Source organism: Salminus brasiliensis, chromosome 2, assembly GCF_030463535.1.
Source record: "Salminus brasiliensis chromosome 2, fSalBra1.hap2, whole genome shotgun sequence".
NCBI classification, from domain to species: Eukaryota; Metazoa; Chordata; class Actinopteri; order Characiformes; family Bryconidae; genus Salminus; species Salminus brasiliensis.
In genome coordinates, this window is record NC_132879.1 from 40,919,970 (window position 1) to 40,942,941 (window position 22,972).

General features: G+C 37.3%; 1 protein-coding gene across 4 annotated transcripts in view; it reads left to right on the forward strand.

Moving 5' to 3' along the window:
* Window positions 1–22,813, forward strand: part of rab3ip (RAB3A interacting protein (rabin3)) — a 26,720-nt gene extending 3,907 nt beyond the window's left edge. The window contains exons 4-13 of one of the 4 annotated variants that reach the window (XM_072672750.1): window positions 1,389–1,542; window positions 3,797–3,892; window positions 4,606–4,683; window positions 9,475–9,678; window positions 18,008–18,136; window positions 18,834–18,946; window positions 19,294–19,317; window positions 19,514–19,613; window positions 20,353–20,422; window positions 22,249–22,813. In XM_072672750.1, the coding sequence (XP_072528851.1) occupies window positions 1,389–1,542; window positions 3,797–3,892; window positions 4,606–4,683; window positions 9,475–9,678; window positions 18,008–18,136; window positions 18,834–18,946; window positions 19,294–19,317; window positions 19,514–19,613; window positions 20,353–20,422; window positions 22,249–22,331 (1,051 nt within the window). In that variant the 3' untranslated portion in view covers window positions 22,332–22,813. Of the gene's footprint in view, window positions 1–1,388; window positions 1,597–3,796; window positions 3,893–4,605; window positions 4,684–9,474; window positions 9,679–18,007; window positions 18,137–18,833; window positions 18,947–19,293; window positions 19,318–19,513; window positions 19,614–20,352; window positions 20,423–22,248 lie in introns of all 4 variants that reach the window. The other 3 variants (XM_072672748.1, XM_072672752.1, XM_072672749.1) reach the window with 3 other exon arrangements.
* The last annotated feature ends 159 nt before the right edge of the window (window positions 22,814–22,972 follow it).

Below are 22,972 nucleotides of genomic sequence, written 5' to 3' on the forward strand. Positions count from 1 at the left end.
ATTGACACATACACACGTAACCTAGCAAAGACACCTGTGCTTAAAAGACAAAAACACCAGGAATAACAAAGCAGCGATATTATAATTATACTAGTAAAAGACATTAAATCTACTGTCTTTTGTCTTGATTTAAATTTGAAGAAAAAGGCTGTACAACTTTCAATTAAAACTAAAACAAAAGCTAAATGCTGGAGATTTTATTCACACAGCTTCCCAAACTGCACATAAGTACATTAAACATAGACAAAACCAAGCAATACTCATCAGAAGTGTTGCTATATAGGTTGGTAGGGTATGGTACATTTAGATTAGACAGTCAGAGGGAGAATGGTCTGGTGCACCATTTGGTGGAACGGATAAATGGAATACAGAGTGGATGAATACAAAAATGTTCCTTCATATGCCAATAACTATTTTACACTCAATGTGAGCTTTTAGATATTAATTTAATTTCTTCACATTTTCCCTGCTCTATAACATGGATAACTTAAGCTTATAGTGAAGTCTGTTGTAAAAGAGTGAGGAACAAGGTCCCTCTGATTAACTGTTGGGACCCCCTAAGAATATCAAGTTTTGGAACCTGAAAATAATATTTAACACATTTATTTATTTATCCATTAAACCGAAGCAAATTCATGGAAAAAGCATTGTTTTAGTCTTTTATCTTATTAAAATGGTTAGGTTCTGTCTTTAGTGTAACTAAACCTACAAATGCTACACATCACAGGAAGGTGCTGCAGTAAAACTGAATCACCAAGTAAAAAACACTGGTTAACGTTGTTTTTTTTTTGTTTGTTTTTTGATAGACCTGCCTTGTAATTCTCTCATTCCTAGAACATTTTTATTATGATTGTTCTGTTGGTGATATTATTATTATTACATTTGCTTGTTGAGTGGAAATTCAGCATTTTAACAACTACTGCAATAAGATGAATAACCATGACAAATTTTGGCCACTATAATGGTGATATAAAATTTTTATATCAGTTAATCTCTAATGTAAACAAAAAGCCCAAATGACTTGGAGAATAATGGCACTCTGTGTTTGTTTTGCAAATGCGGTATACACTCGCATAAACAAAATGCTTAAAGGGTTTCACACACTTGCTGAGGTTCTGTGCCAATATAAAAAATCCACAAAACATATTTTCTGCAACATTTAAGATTAATTGTAATTTATCATCACTAACTGTTTTAAAGGGTTAGTGGAATAGTTGTGGAATAAATGTTGGAACTACTCAGTGTTGCCAACCTGCTGCAGGGTATTTGGCATACTACTGTGTTCCCATTGTACAGTTTCCATATTTGGGTTTGAGTTATCTGGGATTAATAGGGAAGGCGACTATTGATTTTACAGTGAATGGTTCTTTGCTTGTTTCCCCCCACAGTGTGCCTGGACTGGAAGCTGCAGCCTCAGGCTCAGCTGCTTTACAAGAAGTGGGGTCGGTTGAGGGGGGTGCCTCATTGGACGTTGAGGGAGAGGATCCTTTGGGAATGAGCACAGACAGCCTTTCACGGCTCAGAAGCCCTTCTGTGATGGAAGTAAGAGAAAAAGGTTATGAGAGGCTGAAGGAGGAGCTTGCTAAAGCACAGCGGGTATGGGCTTAGGAGATCCTTTCTGTTATCTTTCTAGGAGTGGAAATCATGTTTTTATTATTTTATGTTTATCTTGTATTCATTTGAAGTTTCGTGTGTTATTCCCTTATCTTAAAGCTTTCATTTTCTACCATTGGTGAAGATGAAATAGACATTTTACCCTGTATGAGTATTCCTGAAAGTGTAGTTGGCTTGTTAGGTTAGTCAGTGATGCAAAATGCTGATTCCCTGTGGCTGCAGTATATCTAATTTTGTAAATAAGCTGTGGAGGTCAAACGAGTCATTTATTTTAAGCAAACAATTTAGCAAAATCAACTTGGCTTGAATTGTTACCTGTAGTCATTTTAATTGTTTATCGGAAAGTTAGTGGTCTTCTTTAAACTGTGCCATAATATGTGCACTTGATAGTGCTGCTTTTAATGCCATTGACTCATTTTTATAAAATGGTTGATGAAGCCCCAGGAATGAGATCTAAAGGTCAAAGATATTGAAGGAAATCCGTTTTCCTCTGTGCACAGGTGAAATTATGAACATGTCTTTGGGGTTTGTGCTTGTAGAACCAAAACATTTGGTTCTACATTCACTTATACTAACTGTGAGCCAAGAAATATATTTGACTTATTTTAAATGCTCACCCTAGTTGCTGACTAACAAAACAAGCCACTCCGAGTTTAACATGTTACAGTTGTTGTGAACTCCACTTAAGTTGATGAGCCAGCGAATACTGAAACACAGTGGAATAGCACTAGGTGGACTGTAAAGCATGAATAAGTGAAACAGGGCAAAACAACGAGGTCCAAATCAGAATGCGTTTATTTCACTTCTATGTAAAACATAGAAGAGAGGTTGGGAGGTTGATATCAGTTGCCACATTTTAATTTTTCCCTTCGAACTTAAATATAAATGCTTTAACAAGCAGTAATGTTATTTTGTAGAGACAGGTGTTGCGTGTATCTATGTTACCTTTTATAATACATTTTGGCCCCGTCAGTGTCTACAAAGAAATCAGTTGGCCTAATAGGCACTAGTGTTCCGTTTCAAGTGTCAATTACAGTAATGAGCAGATGGGAACTGCACATAATAAAGACATGGGCTGTTGCCCAAAAGAAAGATCTATTCAGAAAGCTGCTATATAGCTGCCATGACCTTAAATTACATAGATGTGTTTTGTATGTTTGTTTTTTTTTTGGTTTTTTGTTTTTTATTATGTCATTATTCATGTAATATGTATAGGTTCGGTTTGTAAAAATATCAGTCAATAGTTAATAACAAACTGTAATAATAATTATCATTACATATTGCATTTTGATCATAATAAATATGCCTGTCTAGGACAAAGCAGGGTCTCGCTCTCACACACACACTTATTATGCACCATTAAATCTGTATGTGTCAGATGGGCTGTGACCTTGCACGTAGTGAACACTAAGGCTTATGGACCGTCCCCTGTGCTCCCCTGGTTTTGGAAGTGCTCATCTTCAGATACTTTTCCAGTAATGCTAAATGTATCCACAAAAGTAGTTATATATGTTGGAACATGCTTGGCTTGCTATAAGCACTTTCCGCATATGTATGTGCATGTGTACCTCTAAACACAGGCCAGGACATATTTGTATGATTGCATTGTTCGTTTTTAATATCAATATTAACCTGTCCAGGGAACGCAGATCAGCCATTTAGCGGAGTCTGAAAATGTGCACGATGAAGTGTTGCTTAATGTGTATTGTCCCTGTTAAATTAACAGATCAAATAAAGTGTGTCTGAATATCCTGCCACCTATCTGTGCAGTCAGTGCTCTCTAGACTGAAATTTAGTCTATGGAAAGCACATTATTATATTTAATGTGTAGGCATTTAATATAGTTTAGTATTAGCTCTTCATGACTGTCATTCATTTTGTTGATGTTCATTTCCTCTGGAAATAGTAAAGCATTGTAGCCTCTCAAGAGTAATGTCTTTTATAGCTCTGGATACCCACACTCTACTCTTCAGCACACTTAACCTACATTCCTTTACAATGGCCAGTGTTTTTCAAAGTACATGATCATACAGTCCAGCCTTTTCATTTATTTATTTATTTTTTCTTTTTCTTTTCTGTGCCACCGAAAAGAAAAGACCTGTTTTCCTGTCCGCCTTTCTGTTCCTTCATTCATCCCCCCCCCCATTTTCTTTGTGTTCATTTCATGGTATGTTGCCTGTAGGAACTTAAATTAAAAGACGAAGAGTGTGAGAGGCTTTCTAAAGTCAGGGACCAGCTGGGGCAGGAGCTGGAGGAACTCACTGCTAGCCTGTTTGAGGTTTGTTTTTGTTTGTTTAATTTTTTATCCATTCTCCTCCCAACCTTCAAAAACAATCACTGATGTGTGATTTTGTGTGTTAGTGGGCATTTGGGCAAGAGTAGCTTCTAATTAGCTGCACAGCACATCTGTGACATTCATGATTTTTTTTTTTTTTGTAATTAAAAACCTTTGCCTTTTCCTGTCTTTTGTTGAAGTAAAAGAATGAATAGTTTTTTTCTTTAACAGTCCATGTAGATATTTATACAGCTATATGCAAAACATTATAAAGGGGGTTTATGTCTTCATCTGACTAATGGTACAAAATGACTCAATGCCATTGGTTTTTGTTATGAAAAAAAAAAAATAACAGTGGTGCCAAGATGGGTCAATCATATTGATCCAAAAAGGGTCACAATAAAAAGTGACAGCATGAGGTAGATTTTATGCTGCACTGCAGTGATCTTTGGTACCTATTTTTTATATATTACAATATTCTTGAACGTAGAAGGTGCTGAGCAGAAAGAAAGAATTTTCTTTGCTGTTTCTTTTTTTAATGGTGGTTGTTTTTTTATAGAGCAGTTGACAAACATACTTCTTTTGCAGTGTGCTGTGAGATCGACCTCGTAAACTAGGTGTCTCTTGGTGTGTAAAACTGGGAAGCAATGTGTGGCAAAATGTGAAAGTGCAGAAAAGATCTACGGTCTGGAGTAATGTGAGTGTTGTCTTGACAGGAGGCACATAAGATGGTGCGGGAGGCGAACGTAAAGCAGGCCACTGCAGAGAAACAACTGAAGGAAGCCCTTGGAAAGGTAGGAAAAATGGTGAACTGTTAAATAGGGCTCTGTTTAGACTACAGTGTTCAGTTTTAATTGCCATGAATTCCCATTTTCAGAGTTATAGAGAGAAAATTTTATCCTGTTTAATTCATGTTGAGTCCAAGTTGTTCAGCCTACGCAGAGTTAAGTTTTCCATGTTAATTTTTACTTTATACACAGTATATGGAATATGAGACATGCATAGACATACCTATGAAAATGAAGAACAGTAAGTTGCCTTCAGTAAGTCAACTTAATAATAATAATAATAAGAAGAAGAAGAAGAATTCAAAGAACATCAGGTTGACTTTTCCAAGCCAGCTTAATAAGAATATGGAGGAAACAGCAAGTTGGCTTTGACAGTTGCTATTAAGTTGATAGAAGATTTCACAGAAATCAAAAATTTACATCAGAGAATTCTATGAAAAAAAACATATTTTTGTTATCTTTTGTCAGTGCCAGGTTTAAAGTCACTTAATATCCTCAGTACAATCCATTCAGCTTCTAATGTGTATGTAAACTGTTATATAAACTGTATATGGGTTTGATTTCATACACCAGTGGTCAATGGGATGTGGCTATAACACCTGAACTGAATATTTAGAAGGATGTGTTCCTATGCTTTTGGCCATATAGTCTATGTCCAATTATGATATCTTGTCATCTGTTTTACCTATGGACTAAAATTTGAATAGTTTACCATTGTAAACTATTATCATTATTAACAATTATTAACAAATGTTAACATTATCATTATTAACAGTAATAACTAGGGGTGCATTTTAAAAAATAAATTTTTCGTTTCAAATCGATTTTCATTTAAATAATCCAATATTGATTTGTATAAGCCTGAGATCTATCTTTTAAAATTAGCATATAATAACATTTGGGTGAAGTGGCCATGCCAAACCTGTACAGAGATGTGAAACATTGTGTCGCAACTTCACTTAAGTCGTCAGAGAGGGTCGCCCTTACCTGTAATAGCTGGACATCCAAGGCAATGTGTGTGTGTGTGTGTGTCTCTCTCTCTCTCTCTCTCTCTCTATATATATATATATATATATATATATATATATATATATATATATATATATATATATATATAATGGCGAAGGGAGACTCATGTCTCATGTTTTACAGACAAAGACAATTGAATTCAGTCACACAGCCAGAAATCTAGCTGAATTACTGTCTGATACAAGAGTGGGAGTTTGCAAACAAAGATCTATTGTCTATTGTCTGTCTATTGTTACAGACAATGCTGCAAACATGACCTGTGCTGTGGAATTAACCAACTTGTTGCACATTTCGCTTACACACTCAATTTAGCCTCACGGGCAGCTCTCAAAATTCCACCTCTTGTGCCTTGCTTGGCCGAGTTAGGTGCATTGAATAATTTTTGCCCTTATAATAACAAGTTGTCCCTCTCCGAGGGGGCAATGGGACTTTGCACAATGGGGCAAACTGCTAAATCAGCTGTGTTTGTTGACTCCACTCGACTTAAATCACATTTACCAAAACTCATAAAACTTAAGCTACAGTAAATTACTTTATAGAAAAGGCTCTATACAAATAACTCTAACTGATCTGGCTGATCAAACCACTTTGGCAGGTTTACTGGTTTCCTTGCTTGAAGGATCCCTTATTCTTTCACAGCTTATAATCACATATGTCTGATTATTTCGTACATAAGAGTATTCCAACCAGATTTCAATAGAATCTGAACAGTTGTCTGGGAGGGAAATAAAAACAATATGACCTACTTCCTATTGTGCTCAAGCCCTAATAATAATAACAAACATGGAGTTTGTCCTCTTTTGCTGCAGGAAGAGCCTGTATTCTTCAAATAAGACTTGATTTTAGAACATTGCTGTGTGGAGAAGAACAAAAGTGAGTCCAGGTAGTGATGTTGGATAATTAATATTGGATTATAAACGGCATTCCAACTCACCCTAAATACACATGTGGACAAAATTGTTGAACCCACAATGGTCACAGAAATAACTTGAATCTGTAATCTGTAAGTAATAATAAATAAAAATTCTATGAAAATGAACAAATGAAAATCCGACATTGTTTTTGAACCATGCTTCAACAGAATTATTTAAAAAAATAAACTCATTAAACATGGGTACCATGTTGAATCAATTGTGTCCACTAATTAGCATCACAGGTGTCTACAATCTTGTAATCAGTCGGTGGGCCTATATATAGGGCTACAGGTAGTCACTGTGCTGTTTGGTGACATGGTGTGTACCACACTCAACATGGACCAGAGGAAGCGAAGAAAAGTTGTCTTTTAGTTGAGATTAGAACGAAAATTAGACAAGCATGTTAAGGTAAAGGTTATAAGACCATCCCCAAGCAGCTTGATGTTCCTGTGACTACAATTGCACAAATTATTCAGAAATTTAAGATCCATGGGACTGTAGCCAACCTCCCTGGACGTGGCCGCAGGAGGAAAATTGATGACAAATCAAAAGAGACGGATAATACGAATGGTAACAAAAGAACCCAGAAAAACTTCTAAAGAGATTAAAGGTGAACTTCAAGCTCAAGGAACATCAGTTTCAGATCGCACCATCTGTTGTTGTTTGAGCCAAAGTTGTTGTTTGAGCCGAATTGTCTTGCATGCAGAAAGTCACATTCTCTCTAGAGGCTATCCAAACTTATGCACATAGAGTAGTATATATAGTATATGTAATAATTTAGCTGAAGTACTGTCCAAAACAATAAAAGAGTAGAAAGAAGATCCAGCTATTGTGACCAACAACGCTGCAAACATGACACGTGCTGTGGAATTAATAAAATTGTTGCACAATGTTTTGCCCACACACTTAATTTAGTCTGACTGGCAGCTCGCAAAATTCCACCTGTTGTGCGTTTGCTTGGCTGAGTGAAGCGCATTGAGTTTGTGGTTTGTCGTAGTGCTATGATGAAAAAATGATTCGAAGAGTTCATATAAACACTATCATTTTAACACTATTTTTTAATAATGGTGTTCCTTATGCACATAGGTTATGTGTCCGTGTATGTATCTATAAGCCAAAATATCTACAATGGGGGAAAAAAAGTATTTAGTCAGTCACCAATTGTGCAAGTTCTCCCACTTAAAAAGATGAGAGAGGCCTGTAATTGACATCATAGGTAGACCTCAACTATGAGAGGCAAAATGAAAAAAAAAATCTGAAAATCACATTGTCTGATTTTTAAAGAATTTATTTGCAAATAATGGTGGAAAATAAGTATTTGTCAATAACAAAAGTTCATCTCAATACTTTGTTATATATCCTTTGTTGGCAATGACAGAGATCAAATGTTTTTTGTAAGTCTTCACAAGGTTGGCACACATCGTTGCTGGTATGTTGGCCCATTCCTTCATGCAGATCTCCTCTTGAGCAGTGATGTTTTGGGGCTGTTGGTGGGCAACACTGACTTTCAACTCCCTCCAAAGGTTTTCTATGGGGTTGAGATCTGGAGACTGGCTAGGCCACTCCAGAACCTTGAAATGCTTCTTACAAAGCCACTCCTTTGTTGCCCTGGCAGTGTGCTTGGGATCATTGTCATGCTGAAAGACCCAGCCACATTTCATCTTCAATGCCCTTGCTGATGGAAGGAGGTTTGCACTTAAAATCTCACAACACATGGCCCCATTAATTCTTTCATGTACACGGACCAGTCATCCTAGTCCCTTTGCAGAGAAACAGCCCCAAAGCATGATGTTGCCACCCCTATGCTTCACAGTTGGTATGGTGTTTTTTTGGATGCAACTCAGCATTCACTCTCCTCCAAACACAACGAGTTGTGTTTGTACCAAACAGTTGTACTTTGGTTTCATCTGACCATAAGACATTCTCCCAATACTTTTCCGGAACATCCAAATGCTCTTTCTTCAGACGCGCCCGGATATGTACTGGCTTATCAGGGGAAAACGTCTGGCACTGCAAGATCTGAGTCCCTGGCGGCGTAGTGTGTTACTGACGGTAGCCTTTGTAACATTGTTCCCAGAAAGCTGGTAATTCACTAGGTCCCCCCGTGTGGTTCTGGGATTTTTGTTCACCGTTCTTGTGATCATTTTGACCCCACGGGAGCCCCTGATCGAGGGAGATTAGCAGTGCTCTGGTAGGTCTTCCATTTTCTGATTATTGCTCCCACGGTAGATTTCTTCACGCCATGCTGCTTGCCTATTGCAGATTTAGTCTTCCCAGCCTGGTGCAGGTCTGCAATTTTGTTTCGGGTGTCCTTTGACAGCTCTTTGGAGCTCATAGTGGAGTTTGGAGTGTGACTGTTTAAGGTTGTTGGGCAGGTGTCTTTTACACTGTTAACGAGTTCAAATAGGTGCCATTAATACAGGTAATGAGTGGAGGACAAAGAAGCCTCTTAAAGAAGTTGTTACAGGTCTGTGATAGCCAGAAATCTTGCTTTTTTTTTTTTTCTCATTTGGTCTCTCATAGTTAAGGGTCTACCTATGATGTCAATTACAGACCTCTCTCATTTTTTTAAGTGGGAGAACTTGCACAATTGGTGACTGACTAAATACTTTTTTCCCCACTGTATATATCTATATAGTGTTATATAGTATAGTGTTAACATGTACATTGCTAATATCAGATCAGCCATATATGAAATAACTACACATTACTAACTATGTACAGAGCTAAATTAAAAGTCACATAGGTCAATAGAATGCCCCATGGGAGTTTGTAACTCACTTTGTAACTCCTAACTCAAGAAGTCAACCTCCTTATTCTCTTCCTTTCCTGGTCTTATCTTTCCTCGCTGCAGATTGATGTTCTTCAGGCAGAAGTGGCCGCTCTGAAGACCCTGGTTTTGTCCACCTCTCCCACCTCACCATGCAAGGAGCTGCCACCAGGCTCCAAGGCCCCATTCAAGAAAGGCCATGCTCGCAACAAGAGTACAAGCAGCGCTATGCTAGGCAGCCAGCAAGAGGTCAACATCCCCCAGCCCATAGTACGCGATTACAAAGAGGCAGGAAACCTTTTTTTTTTCCTCTATACTCTCTCCACACTGGTCAGAGACATTCACACATGCAGTGCAGCCGATAAGGAATTGGATAGGAACTCATTTTTTATTGAAACAAGTTTAACAATGCATAATTGTATGCAACACTTTCAGGTTACACCACAAAACACCAAATAATGAGACACAAATACTAAAAAAAAAAAGTAAGTCTGTCTTTGTTTTGCAGTTCTTAATAATTATTACGTGTTCATGATCAAACTGATACCAGGTTAAAAAAACAAACAAACTGAGCAGCACTGACCAAACATCATAAAATATATGGGTAAACACCAACGGTGGTCCTTCAAACACTCTTTTGTGGACACCATGCTGCAGTGGCTGCATTTGTAGAGGACTTTTAGGATGCATTGTAAGCTCGGGTAACAAAGCTGACATACCCATAGAACGAAAAAGATTTCTGTTGCGCATTGTTTCACAACGTCTCGCCAAACCTACGCCATTCAGTCTGGAAATCTGTGCATCAATGTCTCACACACACATATTCTGAAAGTTCAGCACAATGGCACTGAACGTGCCCCAGAAGGGTACTAGTTTCACTCTGAATAAGCTTCAAAAGACATGACATTATTATATGGGCTGTCCCAAATTGACTTTGACTTTGAAGAAAGTAATAATAATTGCCTTTAATCCCCTCTCTCATTATTCTGGCATTTAGCAAATAGAAATAATTTTGGTAATCCTAATTGACCTAAAACAGGAAGTTTACTCTGAAATCAGTTTTCTGATGTCAGTGAGAAAAAAAAATGCATATGTGTCTTTTTATATAGTGTATGTAAACTTCTGGTTTCTGTATATTGCAGTTCTTCAAAATGGCTTTCAGTATTTATTATTTATTGAAGTAAGGTTACTGGTATTATGATTCAGAAAAATATTGCTACGGTTAATGTTTTCAATATGCTTTCACAATGTAATAACATTAATAATAAAGTAGTAGTAATACAAATTATTTATAATTACAAATAATTAATGTATTATTATTGCAGTTTACTCAGTTTACTACTTCTTCACAACCTGGCTGTTTTTGACCTGAAAGCTATGAGCTCTACAGTCTTAGGATAGTAATGTTAGCTGAGGTAATGTCTTAAAATTTGTGTGTTTGCTCTTTGTTACATATGATCCACTGTGGCTTTCTGGGGTCTCGATATGGCTTTTATGTAGTTCTGTGAAAATGCTGTGTGGTGCATTGTGGCACACTGAGAAATTGAACAGCATCTGTTTTGGGTCCACACTCTGTGCTGGCTCTGGTTTTGAATTTTTGTCGGCGGTGCATCCGGTGAACGTTGTAAATGTTCTTTTAACTGTAAAACCTAATTTGTTAGCTAGTTTAATTTACCTTTTTCTCGTCTCCCCTCCCCGTATCTATTGTTCCATTGTATCCATTGTTTCAAATCAAAAGCCCTCATTTCATGAAATGCTGAAGCATTGGGCTGCATATATTTCCAAAATATATGTAGTGAAAAACTGACCTGCTTATTGCTCTGAGGATTTGATTGCATTCAGCGACACAAACGTTATTGAAATCAGGATGTTTGATAATCACCACCCCACCTCATTCCTAACTCCTCACCTCACCGCAGAAGAGAAGTGGTGGATGGAACACCATCATTCTAATGCTGGGGGCTTTATACCCCTCTAGCCCACACCTGGCATTATACATGGTGCCAATAGGTTCATGTTTTTCTGCTCAAGAGAGTCCTATTCCATTGGTAGTAATTCTCCACAGGGACTCGGCAACCTGTATGTATTTTTTTCTTCTGTGTCCGCAATGGGTGCAACTTTAAGTAGCTGAATGCATTCATTAAAAGGGGTGTCTGCAAACATTTGGTGTATATACAATAAAAAAATACAATGGTGTATATACCCCTGCACGTTTTGAAAATTCAGTTCTTCTTCCAGAACATTGTTGTGATTAAAATGCTTTGATATTCACATCTGTATGACTTTGCATTGGGACAAAGCAAACAAATTGAGGGAAGAAATCCAGAAGTAGACTGGACAAAATTACTGGCACCCCCAACTCAACTATTTTGGTCGTATTTGTCTACTAGACATTTTTGACAGGAATTTGTTGAGGTTCTTTAGCCACCATTCGAACAATCCTTCATTGCAATCTTTGCTGTTTTTCTCTTCTGTCCACATCCAGTAAGGTTAGCTACAGTGTCATGCACTATAAACAACTTAATGACATTGTGCTTAGTTGACCACTAAAACATTTCAAGATCTCTGGCGATGGACTTGTAGCCTTGTGATTGTACATACTTTTTTATAGTCTTGGTTCTCATATCCTTTGACCATTCTTTGCTCTTTTTTCCTTTCTCCATTCTTAATGTGGTACACAGTCACAACATTGTCCATTTAAACTGTTGAACAAATGATTTTCTCATTGACAGCACCTGTTACTTGCCACACATAAAGAAGGAGAAAAAGAAGAAGAAAAAAAACACCATATGATTGAAACCCAACTTGTTCTTACAATAATTCTGTGTGGAATATTATGTTTGACTTTTTCCTGTTTTCTTATGTTGTTCCAGTGCAAACAAATGTGAGAATACCAAATCATTTGCAACAAATTTTTGGGATATGTTGTGCATGTCGTGAAAGAATTGCAGGGTGCCAATGTTTTTGCCTATGACTGTGCACCTGGCCCAAGAGGTTCTATCCATCCAATGACAGCTTAAAGGAAAAAATACAAGTTCCAAAACAGAATTCAAGAACGGAAATCTCTTTCAATGATGTATAATAAGCCTATTATTTGCCACATTATCAAGCCTGTTAGTTTACATTTTTTTAATGACTAGAAATATTGTTGTGTAAACATGTGTTCCTGTTGAGATTTTAAACCATCAGCTTAATGTTTTAATACATTAGAACTTCTTTTAAATTATTTAAATTATTCTTAATTTTATTGTAATTTATTTACTTTTGTAATACACACATCATAATTAATACTTTACTACAATATTAAGAAAAATACTACAATATTAAAAATATATATATTAACCGCACACTCTGTGTGATGACCCATAAGTCCACCCTGTGCATACCACAAGCACATGTACATGCACCTACAAACATGGATGGTTTCGATACAGAATGCATTATGCTGACACCAAGAGTGTGCTGGCACTTCCTATTTACTAAAGTTGACACCAAGAGACATAGAAAGAGAAAAGGTCTTGCATGAGGTGACCTTCTTACAGTAGGATTTAAGGTGTTTGATAATCAGCAAAGGAATTCAGTATCCTGGAAATAAATGGTCAGTAATGCAATCAAAGGCCTAAATCTCAAACCTGGTTTGACTAACTTTCCAAGTGGCTTGATGTAGATTGTCTCAAGCTTGCCTTAAGGAATAGTCTATGATTGTAGTCCAGAGGGAAGGGATGGAGAAGTAGTAGCTTCACTATTTAGTCATTTAGAGTGTTTTCTGAGGCGAACCTATAAAGATTATCATCTGCAAGAACTCTTAGACCTTTCTTGAAACTGAATTAACAAAGTTTGTTTTCAATTGTTGAGAAATATCCACATAACTTTCAAGAGTCATCATAAAAAGAAATAACATCTTGTTTATCTGCTCTTTTCCTGCTTTGTTGAATTTGGAATCAGTTTTGCAGAATTGGAAAAAGATCCCAGCTTTGTCAATCAAGGCTCCACCATGGTACTTCCCAAGGCTGGGATGTCGTTAGCCTATACTTAAAAGCCAGCCAACCCTTTCCCATCTCAGCCAACAAAACTGAAATGGAGGCCGCTAACTTCCCTGATGCCAATGCATTCCTTGCAGTGTTTACCTAACAACAGGGAATAAGCCTTCAAAGAGCTGAGTCTCTTCATCCCGCACTGACAAAGAGGGCCAAAATAAAGGACAACTATGTGCAATTCATGGAACACATCTTAAGCAAGGGACATATCAGAAAGTGCCCCTCTTCTAAAGGCTGATAAAGAATGCTAGTATCGTTGAAGCTTTGACTCAAGTGCCCGGTACAGTGGCCTATTTCTATATTAGGTGCTTCTCAGGGGCTCAGATCAAAAGAAATCCCTGATTGGGGTACTTGTCTATTTCTGATTATGAGCATATAAGCATTCTGCCCAAAGCAGAAATTACATATATTGAGAGAAGAAGGGAAATGAAAGTGATTTGAGACAGTGTATTTAATGCCACTATGTTGACGATGGATTATACTTAACTGACCTCTTGACCTTTGGGCAGAGAGTGCCACCCATGCAGCGTAGCCTTGGATTGAAATTAGACTTGAATGCTGATGTGTCTGTGTGTTCAGGTAGCTATGAGCGAAAAGCCCTTTACAAAAGGCGTGGATTTGCTGTGCCTGTTATCTTTGCTCTTTTCTAAGAAATATTTTTTCTAATGTCCATGACTGGAATGCTTCAGGATTGATGGCAAATATGGTGAATCATGGCACCTAAGGCTTAAGATCTATTGGATGTACACTTTAGGGATCTTGTCCTCTGCACAGAGGATAAACATTTTCTATGATGCATGTAATAAGACAATAGACACTTCCGTTACATGAAACCCTACTGATTCCAAGCTTTCACAGTAAGGTGGGCTTCCTTTTTGGTAAAGTAAGACTTGTTCCAAAATCAGATACTACCATCTGACAGCTTAAACTTTGCACAGCTGTACTTGCAGTAAAAGTTGCAGAGTTACTTAGAGAAACCTGTATTTCACTTGTGAAATATATATTAAAAGCAGTAGAAAGATACTGAATCATTGTCTGAGGATTTTACCAGGCACTCCAAATCTAGGAATTGCTTCTTTTAGCAATTATTTACGACTGTGTGTGCATCTTGTTTTCATGGAACACACTCTGGAAATGTACAGAACATGGCAATGGTTGTTAGAAAATACCAGTAATTTTGTCATAGTGACTGGCTATCTTAGAACAAGGCACTAACACACAAAATCAAAGCAGAATTCAAGTCATCTCTGTTAGTCATGTCTGTACATGGTTTACAATTAATTTCCAGTACAGTCAGACAGTCATGTCTTAGGCCTTCCTGTTTATTAGGTAGCAGTGCCAGATTTAAAGAGTTACTAAATCATGTGTAGTGACTTTGAAAGGAATTGTGTAGTGACTTTGAAAGTATGAAAGGAAATGTTCTGTATTTGACAAATGTAGTTTACAAGCAGACTTCAAAATTTGATGCAGCTAATGAGGCACAAATTTGTGCATTAAAAAGTGCATTACATCCCATTTAGAACTGGACAGAACAACTTCAGCTGCAGAGGCTAGCAAGTGCACACTGTGGATGTCCACGAATGACTGGACCCAACAGCTTAGAGTAATATGCAATAGGTCTGTTTTTATCCCCGTGTGGTTGAGTCAAGACTGCAGACATAAAACCATTGTTCTCATTCACATACACTTTGAAAATCTTATCACAATCTGCATTCCCTTAAACAAGGAGAAAATGCAATGGCAGTTTTAAGCTGCTTTAAAGCCATTTCAGTCTCAACAGTTAGTCACATGGTCATTCAGTGTTAACTCATGTCCTACAATGAACACTGAACTCACACCCTGAACTCCTCCTCATAGATCGTCTTACCTTTTATATACCCTGCTTGTCAGACCAAGCACATGTCACACACACCTCCTCCCCATCTCCTCCTTTTTCCATCACTCACCAACGGGGAGGCCCGGCTTCACCCACTGACCACAGGAATGCCGACCCAAAAATAAAAGCCAAAATACTTCTCAGGGCGTGGTCCACAACTGGAGCTGACAGATGGTCTAGCTAGCTGACAGAAGCTACAGTGACTTATTCAAGTCAAGTGGCCTTCTGGGTGTGGGCTAGGTGATCTCGGAGAGACCAGGTGTAAGTCTCTATTGACCATATGAGTGTCATTGTCCATGCGTATTCTCCTGGAGACTGGAGTTAAGGTCTGTAAGATTAATAATTAATTATATAATTGGTAGTCTATTGTGACGATCTTATATGATACAGCGCTAAAACAACAGGATGTAAAAAGCCATGGCTGTTTATAGTGTTTTTGACGGTTTATTGTTTTAAAAAAATAAAAACAGTGCTTTTGTTTTTTTCCCCTGGGATAATTGCTCTCACTCCTATTTGGCCTCGTTCCATGCCTTTGTTTTATTCACTGTATTGTACGTGCAGAGGACACAATAAATTAGTCAAAGTTTCAACCAAATAAAGTAAATAGGAATTGAAAATTTTTTCTTTGGTTTGTTTTTTCTGCAGCTTTCTAATTTTTTGCCAGCTCTGTGAGAAAGAAGTCACCAACATTCTGCACAAATCTGTGGCTCAGGCTGTGTGGTCCTTTTCTGTTTTCAATGCGTTGGCAAAGGCTAAATGCAGATTATGGCCAAAGCAATTTAGCCATTGACAGACAAGTGTCTCCACTCTTGCTGTCACACTGGTACTTTGATACTCTTTATCACAAAGGCCTCAGAGATTCTAAAATATTGCTGGTGACCTGAGGTTGTACCTCCTCCCAACACAGGTGTGCTGCTGCCAAGTTCGGCATACGCTGAACAGTTCGTTCTAAGATGTGATCCTAGACTGGCCATAAATACTTCTCAAATGAATACTTTTTTTTCTGCAAATTCCATTGTCATCTGGCGCACAGCCAAAATGTGCCCAAAATTATGAAGTAAAAGTATGTGGCTCGGAAACTAGATTGGTAGTCATTGTTTAATTGAGTAATGTTGTCTTATATTTATATCCATGGACACTACCATGTAAGAGAAATGCGTTTGCAATAAGAACTTGCCATTAAAACACACAAACACACATAAAAGGAATCCCCTATGTATTTAATATCCATGTTGTTATGCGGTAATATGGTTATTGTCACAGCCTTGTCAGGGTGTCATGGAGATTTTAGCCCTCATTAGGTGGGTCACTGCTTGTCCTGCCCAGTGTCTCTAAACTGCAAACAACACATCGGAGGAATTCAGAAGACAATGATCTTTTGTCTAATTTCTAGTAAAATAAAAAGCTTTTCAAACAGATACTTTTGGGAAAGATTTTAGAAAAAAGGTTTCAGGGACACAACTAAAGAGGAATGGTAATTCTAAGCTTGGTTAGAACATGCCATACCACATTTGGATTTCTGGTGTTTACCTTGCTGATTAGGCCATTCAAAAACCCATACGGAGGGCAGAAAATACTTCTTGTAGGTTGAAACTGAACTTCTACTCTCCTTATGGACAATGCTTCACATTGCAGCAAGGAATGGGAAACATTCTTTTTAATCTTTTTAATGTGTCTTTCAATGCAATGCAGTTTTCTTTTTAATTGCAACTTTTGTTTTATTTGAGTTCTATTTGGGGCAGCTGTGTTCTAAAGGTTAGAGATGTGGTCTTTGGACTGAAGAATCTTGAGCAAGGCACCCAACCCTCATTTGCTATCCTGTCTCCAAGGTGGCAGTTTACTTCTCTGCATGCATAATTATTTAATCCCCATTAGAAATGAGGTTTATTAGCAAAATGTACAAACTTACTGTTTGCAATAAACCAAGAAAATGTTACAAGTCAAGAGTTTGTTAAAAAAAAAGAAGAGATTATCGTCTTCTAAAAACAGGGAGAAGGATACAGAGAGAGAAAAGGCACTAAATGTTCAGAGAGGTGCAATTGTGAGCACAGATTCTTAAAGAAGCAGGTGGTCAAAAACCCTTGAGTGACTGCAAAAGACCTGCAGCAAAGCTTTGTGACGGCAGGCACTGAGGTTTCACAGTACTCTATTGACCCAAACACATAAGAAAAGTCCGCTCCAATAGGAAAATGAGGAATTGCCTGAAATTCAATTGCAGCAGGTCATAACAGCAAAAGGGTGCTCTACTAATACTAAAGACGCTTGCCATGAAGAGGTTAAATAATGCTGAAACTGCGGTAGAAAACACTTTTATATGGTGTTTAGGGTTGTTTTTTTGTGGCTTCCCTTGACGGTTTATAGCTTGTTTCCAGAACTCTCTAGATTTTTTTTTTTTTTTTTTTTACAGTGGCGCTGGGTATGACTAAGAATGCATGTAGATTTACAGCAATATTAGCATTTTACTTTTATATTTTATATTGAGTAGTAAGTAGTACCTAGTAGTAAGACCTCTGTGTTATCAGAATTAAGTAAGAAAACATTTAAGACGTGGTTTTTAATCTCTTTTAAGACAGTCAGTTATTTTATTAAGAGAAGGGTCCTCTTTGTAATTCATTTATCTTAAGCAACTGTCTGATGTTATTCACAAAAGTATAGAAAATAACTGTGTGATTAAAATAACTCTTCCCTCGGGCTGTGCGTGTAGGTGGATTCCCTCCTGTTCAGTGAGTTTAAGGCATGGAAGGAAGAGCCCACTTTGGAGAGGAGCTGTTCTTTCCTGGACCGAATTTATAGAGAGGACATTTATCCATGCCTCACCTTTTGCAAGAGTGAGGTAGGTGTGTGTGTGTGTGTGTGTGTGTGTGTGTGTGTGTGTGTGTGTGTGTGTGTGTGTGTGTCACATATCAGTATTCCTGCCATGGCTATTCTCTGCCAATTCTGTAAATTTTTCTTCAGAACACTTACTGAAGCATTCATTTAAGTGAAAATTGAGACACTGCCCCCATGTGGTTGATATTGTGCTACACATGTAGTGTATATAAATATTCAGAATCTTTGGCTTTTTTGCACATTTTGTACATAGTGTACAAGTCTCTTACATTTGCTGCAGTCAACCACCATGTAAGAAAATAAAACAAATACAAGAGAATGACTAATGAATAAATACACATTTATGTCTAAATCTTTAGAATTATTTGACTGTATGTTCTGTTTTCTTTTAGTTGAATTAATTATTTGGGGCATGTTGGCTTAAAAAAGAGGAAAAACATTAACTAGAACTGTGGCAAAACCTCACATGACACATTTTGTGAAACCAGAAGTGGCACCTTAGCCATGTGTATATATAGGTCTAAAAAGCCAAGCAGTAGTTCAGCCGTCAGTTTGTCTCTTTCAAACTGCTAAGTGTAGGATTTACAGCTACCTGTTGTCTTGGCTTAATCCCCAGTCAGGAGTATTACCAAAGGTTCGTGAATAAGAAACAACATTGCTGTTTTATTTTGATACATACAACCTGTCATCATTGTCTATAGTTGGGGTCAGCAATCCTGGAGGCAGTAGAGCGGAACACGCTGAGTGTGGAGCCGGTCGGTTTTCAGCCACTACCTGTAGTTAAAGCCTCAGCTGTGGAGTGTGGGGGCCCTAAGTAAGTACTGCTAATCGCTCATATTGGCTTTAGGGGACAATCGGAAGTAAATATTATAAATGATCAATAAAATTCCTTTTAACTGTTTGTGGTCAAATTATAATTGTATTGTTGAAAGAGTATGCTGTTTTGTATGTGTAGTTTAGGCCACTTTCTTCCAGACTTTCACAATTCTCATGCTTTTCACCTGCTCTCACACTCTTTCACTGCATCATTTTAAGGCTCATCTTCCTCAAAAGCTTTTCTTTAAAGTGTCTGCTTGGCTGCCTTGTCAGCATTTTCCCATTCCCATTTTCTTTTTCCTTTCTTTCTGTTATGTTCTTCACATTCAAATGGGTACCCACTAGTGGCAGAAGGTCTGAAATAGTCACGTAAGTGGTCAGTGTTCTCTGTATTTCTCTTGCTTCCTGTCTTCTCATATTCTTTTATAATTTCTCATTCAGTCCCTTTCTTTATCTTTATCTTTATCTTTTGTCTTTATCTTCTTTATGTCTCACATTTGTCCCTCAATACCAAGCATACACTCATTGAGCAGTTTATTAGAAAGGCCCGTTTTTCTATCTACAGAAAATGTGCCCTCAGTGGCCAGACAAAAACCTGCAAGCATAGAATCAAATTTGGGGACTGCAGCAACTACTACTATGTGTCCCCATTCTGTCGATATCGGGTGAGTGCATCTACAACATTTACTATCGTATTAAGCTGCTTTTCACAACAGGGATCTTGAACATTAACTGGCTAATTCAATGGACAGTGGTTCTTCACAAATTTCTCAGTCTAAATGTAGCATTGTCTTAATATTTTAAACACAGCTACAGTCATGTGGAAAAATATATATGTTACATTTTTAATTATAATTTACATACATAATTTGAGATTTATTTTCAGTTGTATGTGTTAGTTATAGTATCTCCAATTTCTTAATATTGTTAAAATGAAGAGCAAACCATCCGTTAAAACATGTTAAAAACACAATAGGGTGTCCTCTTTTTCACATGACTGTGATATCATCAACAAATTCTTTTTGGAAATGTTCAGATTTATGCTGTATTCTGAGCATCTTGGTAAAGCCCTAGCTCTGTTGGTAAAGGAAGCGTCTTACTAAAACTGCAGCTCAGTATGCTCGCTCTCTTATATGACAAGCATGCCATGTTCTTAATCATATAAAATAAAGTTTGTTGCAAGGCTTCATTTTAAAGGAAACAAATTTGTCTAGCAAAGTATGAAGCAGAATTTTAAAGGTCCACTATAAGAGCTCAACATAATTTAAGTTCTGCAGCACAAGGAATCCTCAGGACCAAGATTAACATAATTCAGCAGAGTGTAGAATTATGTAGCAACTTTTACATTTTTGTTGTAGGCATGGATATTTCTTAATGGCTGAACTTTTCCTCTCTATGTCTTAGATCACATCTGTCTGCAACTTCTTTACTTATATTCGCTATATCCACCAAGGGCTGGTTAAGCAACAGGATGGTAAGCTGCTTTCAAAGGTTCCACTCACACATAATTACATTTTCCTGAACCTGCTGCAGACAAGCAAAAATTTAGAATAGTAATATGCTCTACTGGTAAGTGAAGGTCTGCACTGGAATTCTCAACATTTTGCTGGACTGCAAGGCTGTAATGTATGTAATGGTCAAGAACAATGTGAGCTTTGAATTATAAACTTTTTTGTCAAGTTATGTACATTGCCAATCATTTAGTGCTGATTACTTTGGCTGTGACTAACATTTTAAGACCATTTTAAGAGTATGTGTTTTGGTTACTTCTTAAAAATTGTATGCTACACTAAAACAAAACCTAAAATGCTGTTGGGGATATATGTGAAACTGTTCAACATACAAAACCCAGGCATTGCTCTCTGGCATCAAGATGTAAACAGCTGATTCTGTACATTACAAAGTGGAGCTGCCATGAATTGGACTTGTCCCAGCCTACCCTAGCCTACCGGCTCATCAGTGTAAGTTGTCATTATGTGGTTACATTTGCAGTCCAGTCAGAGTGGCTGATGAAGGTATGAAATCCAAATTTCACTTATATTAGTTTTTAGACTTCTGGCATTCTAATTTAGGAATGAACAATAGCAATACAAAAAATAAGTTAAGAGGTGTATATCAAGATGGCTGGCTGTTTAAAAGGCAACTTGAAAGGTTATTTTACATATTACCAACTTACCTAAAGATAGTCCTCCTTTTAGCACACATACACACTTGCATATGAATAGCATTGAAGTACTACAATAAATATGGAACATGCATGTAGTGTACATAGGGTTGCTAAGGGGTGGAAAATGTCTGATAAATTTTCGGTAAATTACTGGTAACTTTCCATGGGGACTTTAGCTCGGGAGTTTAAGAGATATTCCAAAATGTAAACGTTCCATGGAAATTTTGGGAACTTTGGGAATTTATTGGAAATATTGGATAACACTATCATCGATGTACTTTTCTTGTCAACAGCAGGCATGAAGACATAATGCAAATATGTATAACTATCTGTAAGTCTCTCACTTTTAGCTTTGAATATTCCCATTTTATTCCCATTAATTCCCATAATTACCCATTAATTTCTGATCATTCCCATGGTAAATTCTCCAACTTTGAAAATTCCCATAATTTTGCAACTCTATGTGTAGATATTACAATCAGTATATCAGTTTACCACTGGGCTTTGCTCATACTCAAAACCTTTTTATAATTTCTTCATGCTTCTTATTTGCATATTGTTGCTGTCATGCAAAGACCTCATATCTCCAAAATGGCAATTTTACAGGAGAGGGAAACTAATAGAGGTAGATGCAATGTGGGTGTCCAAATACTTTTGTTCATATAGTGTATTTATTTATTTATCATGCAGTTTTGACACCAGTGCCAGCCATATTCAGATGTCTTTTTTGTGTGACAGCGATATAGTTAATATATAGTTATGTCAAGTCATATCAGTGAATATGAAAAATAAATATACTAAATCAGTGGCCTAATTCTCTTGAAATTGATTACAAGAGTATAAATATAAACTGGTGACTGGTGAAGTTCCAGTATAGGTCTATAAATATATTTTTAACAGAAAGCTCTGTTTAAACAGAAAGCTAATATTTCCCAAATATTTTATGATTTTATGATTTTATGATTGTTTAGCAGTCAAAATAATTTAATTGTAGCAACGTTAAGTAACTGTACTGTGATTTCTTCTTATTTTGAAAGAAGATCTTTTATAAACGCCACCAAAAACAGATGAAATAAATATTTTAAGCCCACAAGGTGTCTGATAAATGTCTGTTGGCTGTTTTATGCTTTTAGCTGAACAAATGTTTTGGGAGGTGATGCAGCTGCGAAAGGAGATGTCTTATGCTAAGCTTGGCTACTACAGAGATGAACTGTGACCAGTCAGCCTTGAGAATAGGAACACTCGTCTCAACTACATGAGCAGTAAGAGTTATCCAGTCGACCAACTCAAAAGAGGCTTCACTGGGACCACCTCTTTCTTTCACTTCTTAACACTCCAGCGTTTCATCTCATTCCAGCGGACATGCCCAGTGTGTGTGTGTCTTGTTCTCAGTTTGTGTAATCAGCCTACGAATGGCCAGAATGAAGTGTGGGAGTTTAGGGCAGGGGAATATATGTTTGAGGACATTTTACAAAGAAACGTTTTAGTCCACACCAATAAACATCTTTTGAACCCTGTTAATCATAAATGTAGGTAGCAATGTGTTGCTCTGATGTTCTGTGTGTTTGTGTGAACTGTGACATACATATATTTTCTTGAGGTGTCTCATTTGTTGTGTGCTTTCACTCAGATCTCAAGCTACCCCCATTTTAATTTTAGTGCCTTTCTGGAACACTGAATAAAATTGTATACCTCCGACTCTATGTTCTGCTCACATGTGACAGCCAGATGCAACGCTCATTCTTCATTACAGATTATACTGTTAGTTGAAATAGTTTTGAACCTCCATAAAGCCTGGTTAGAGAAGCTATGGCAGTTGATTAGATGGAGCTTGAGACACACGCTGTATCTCAGATG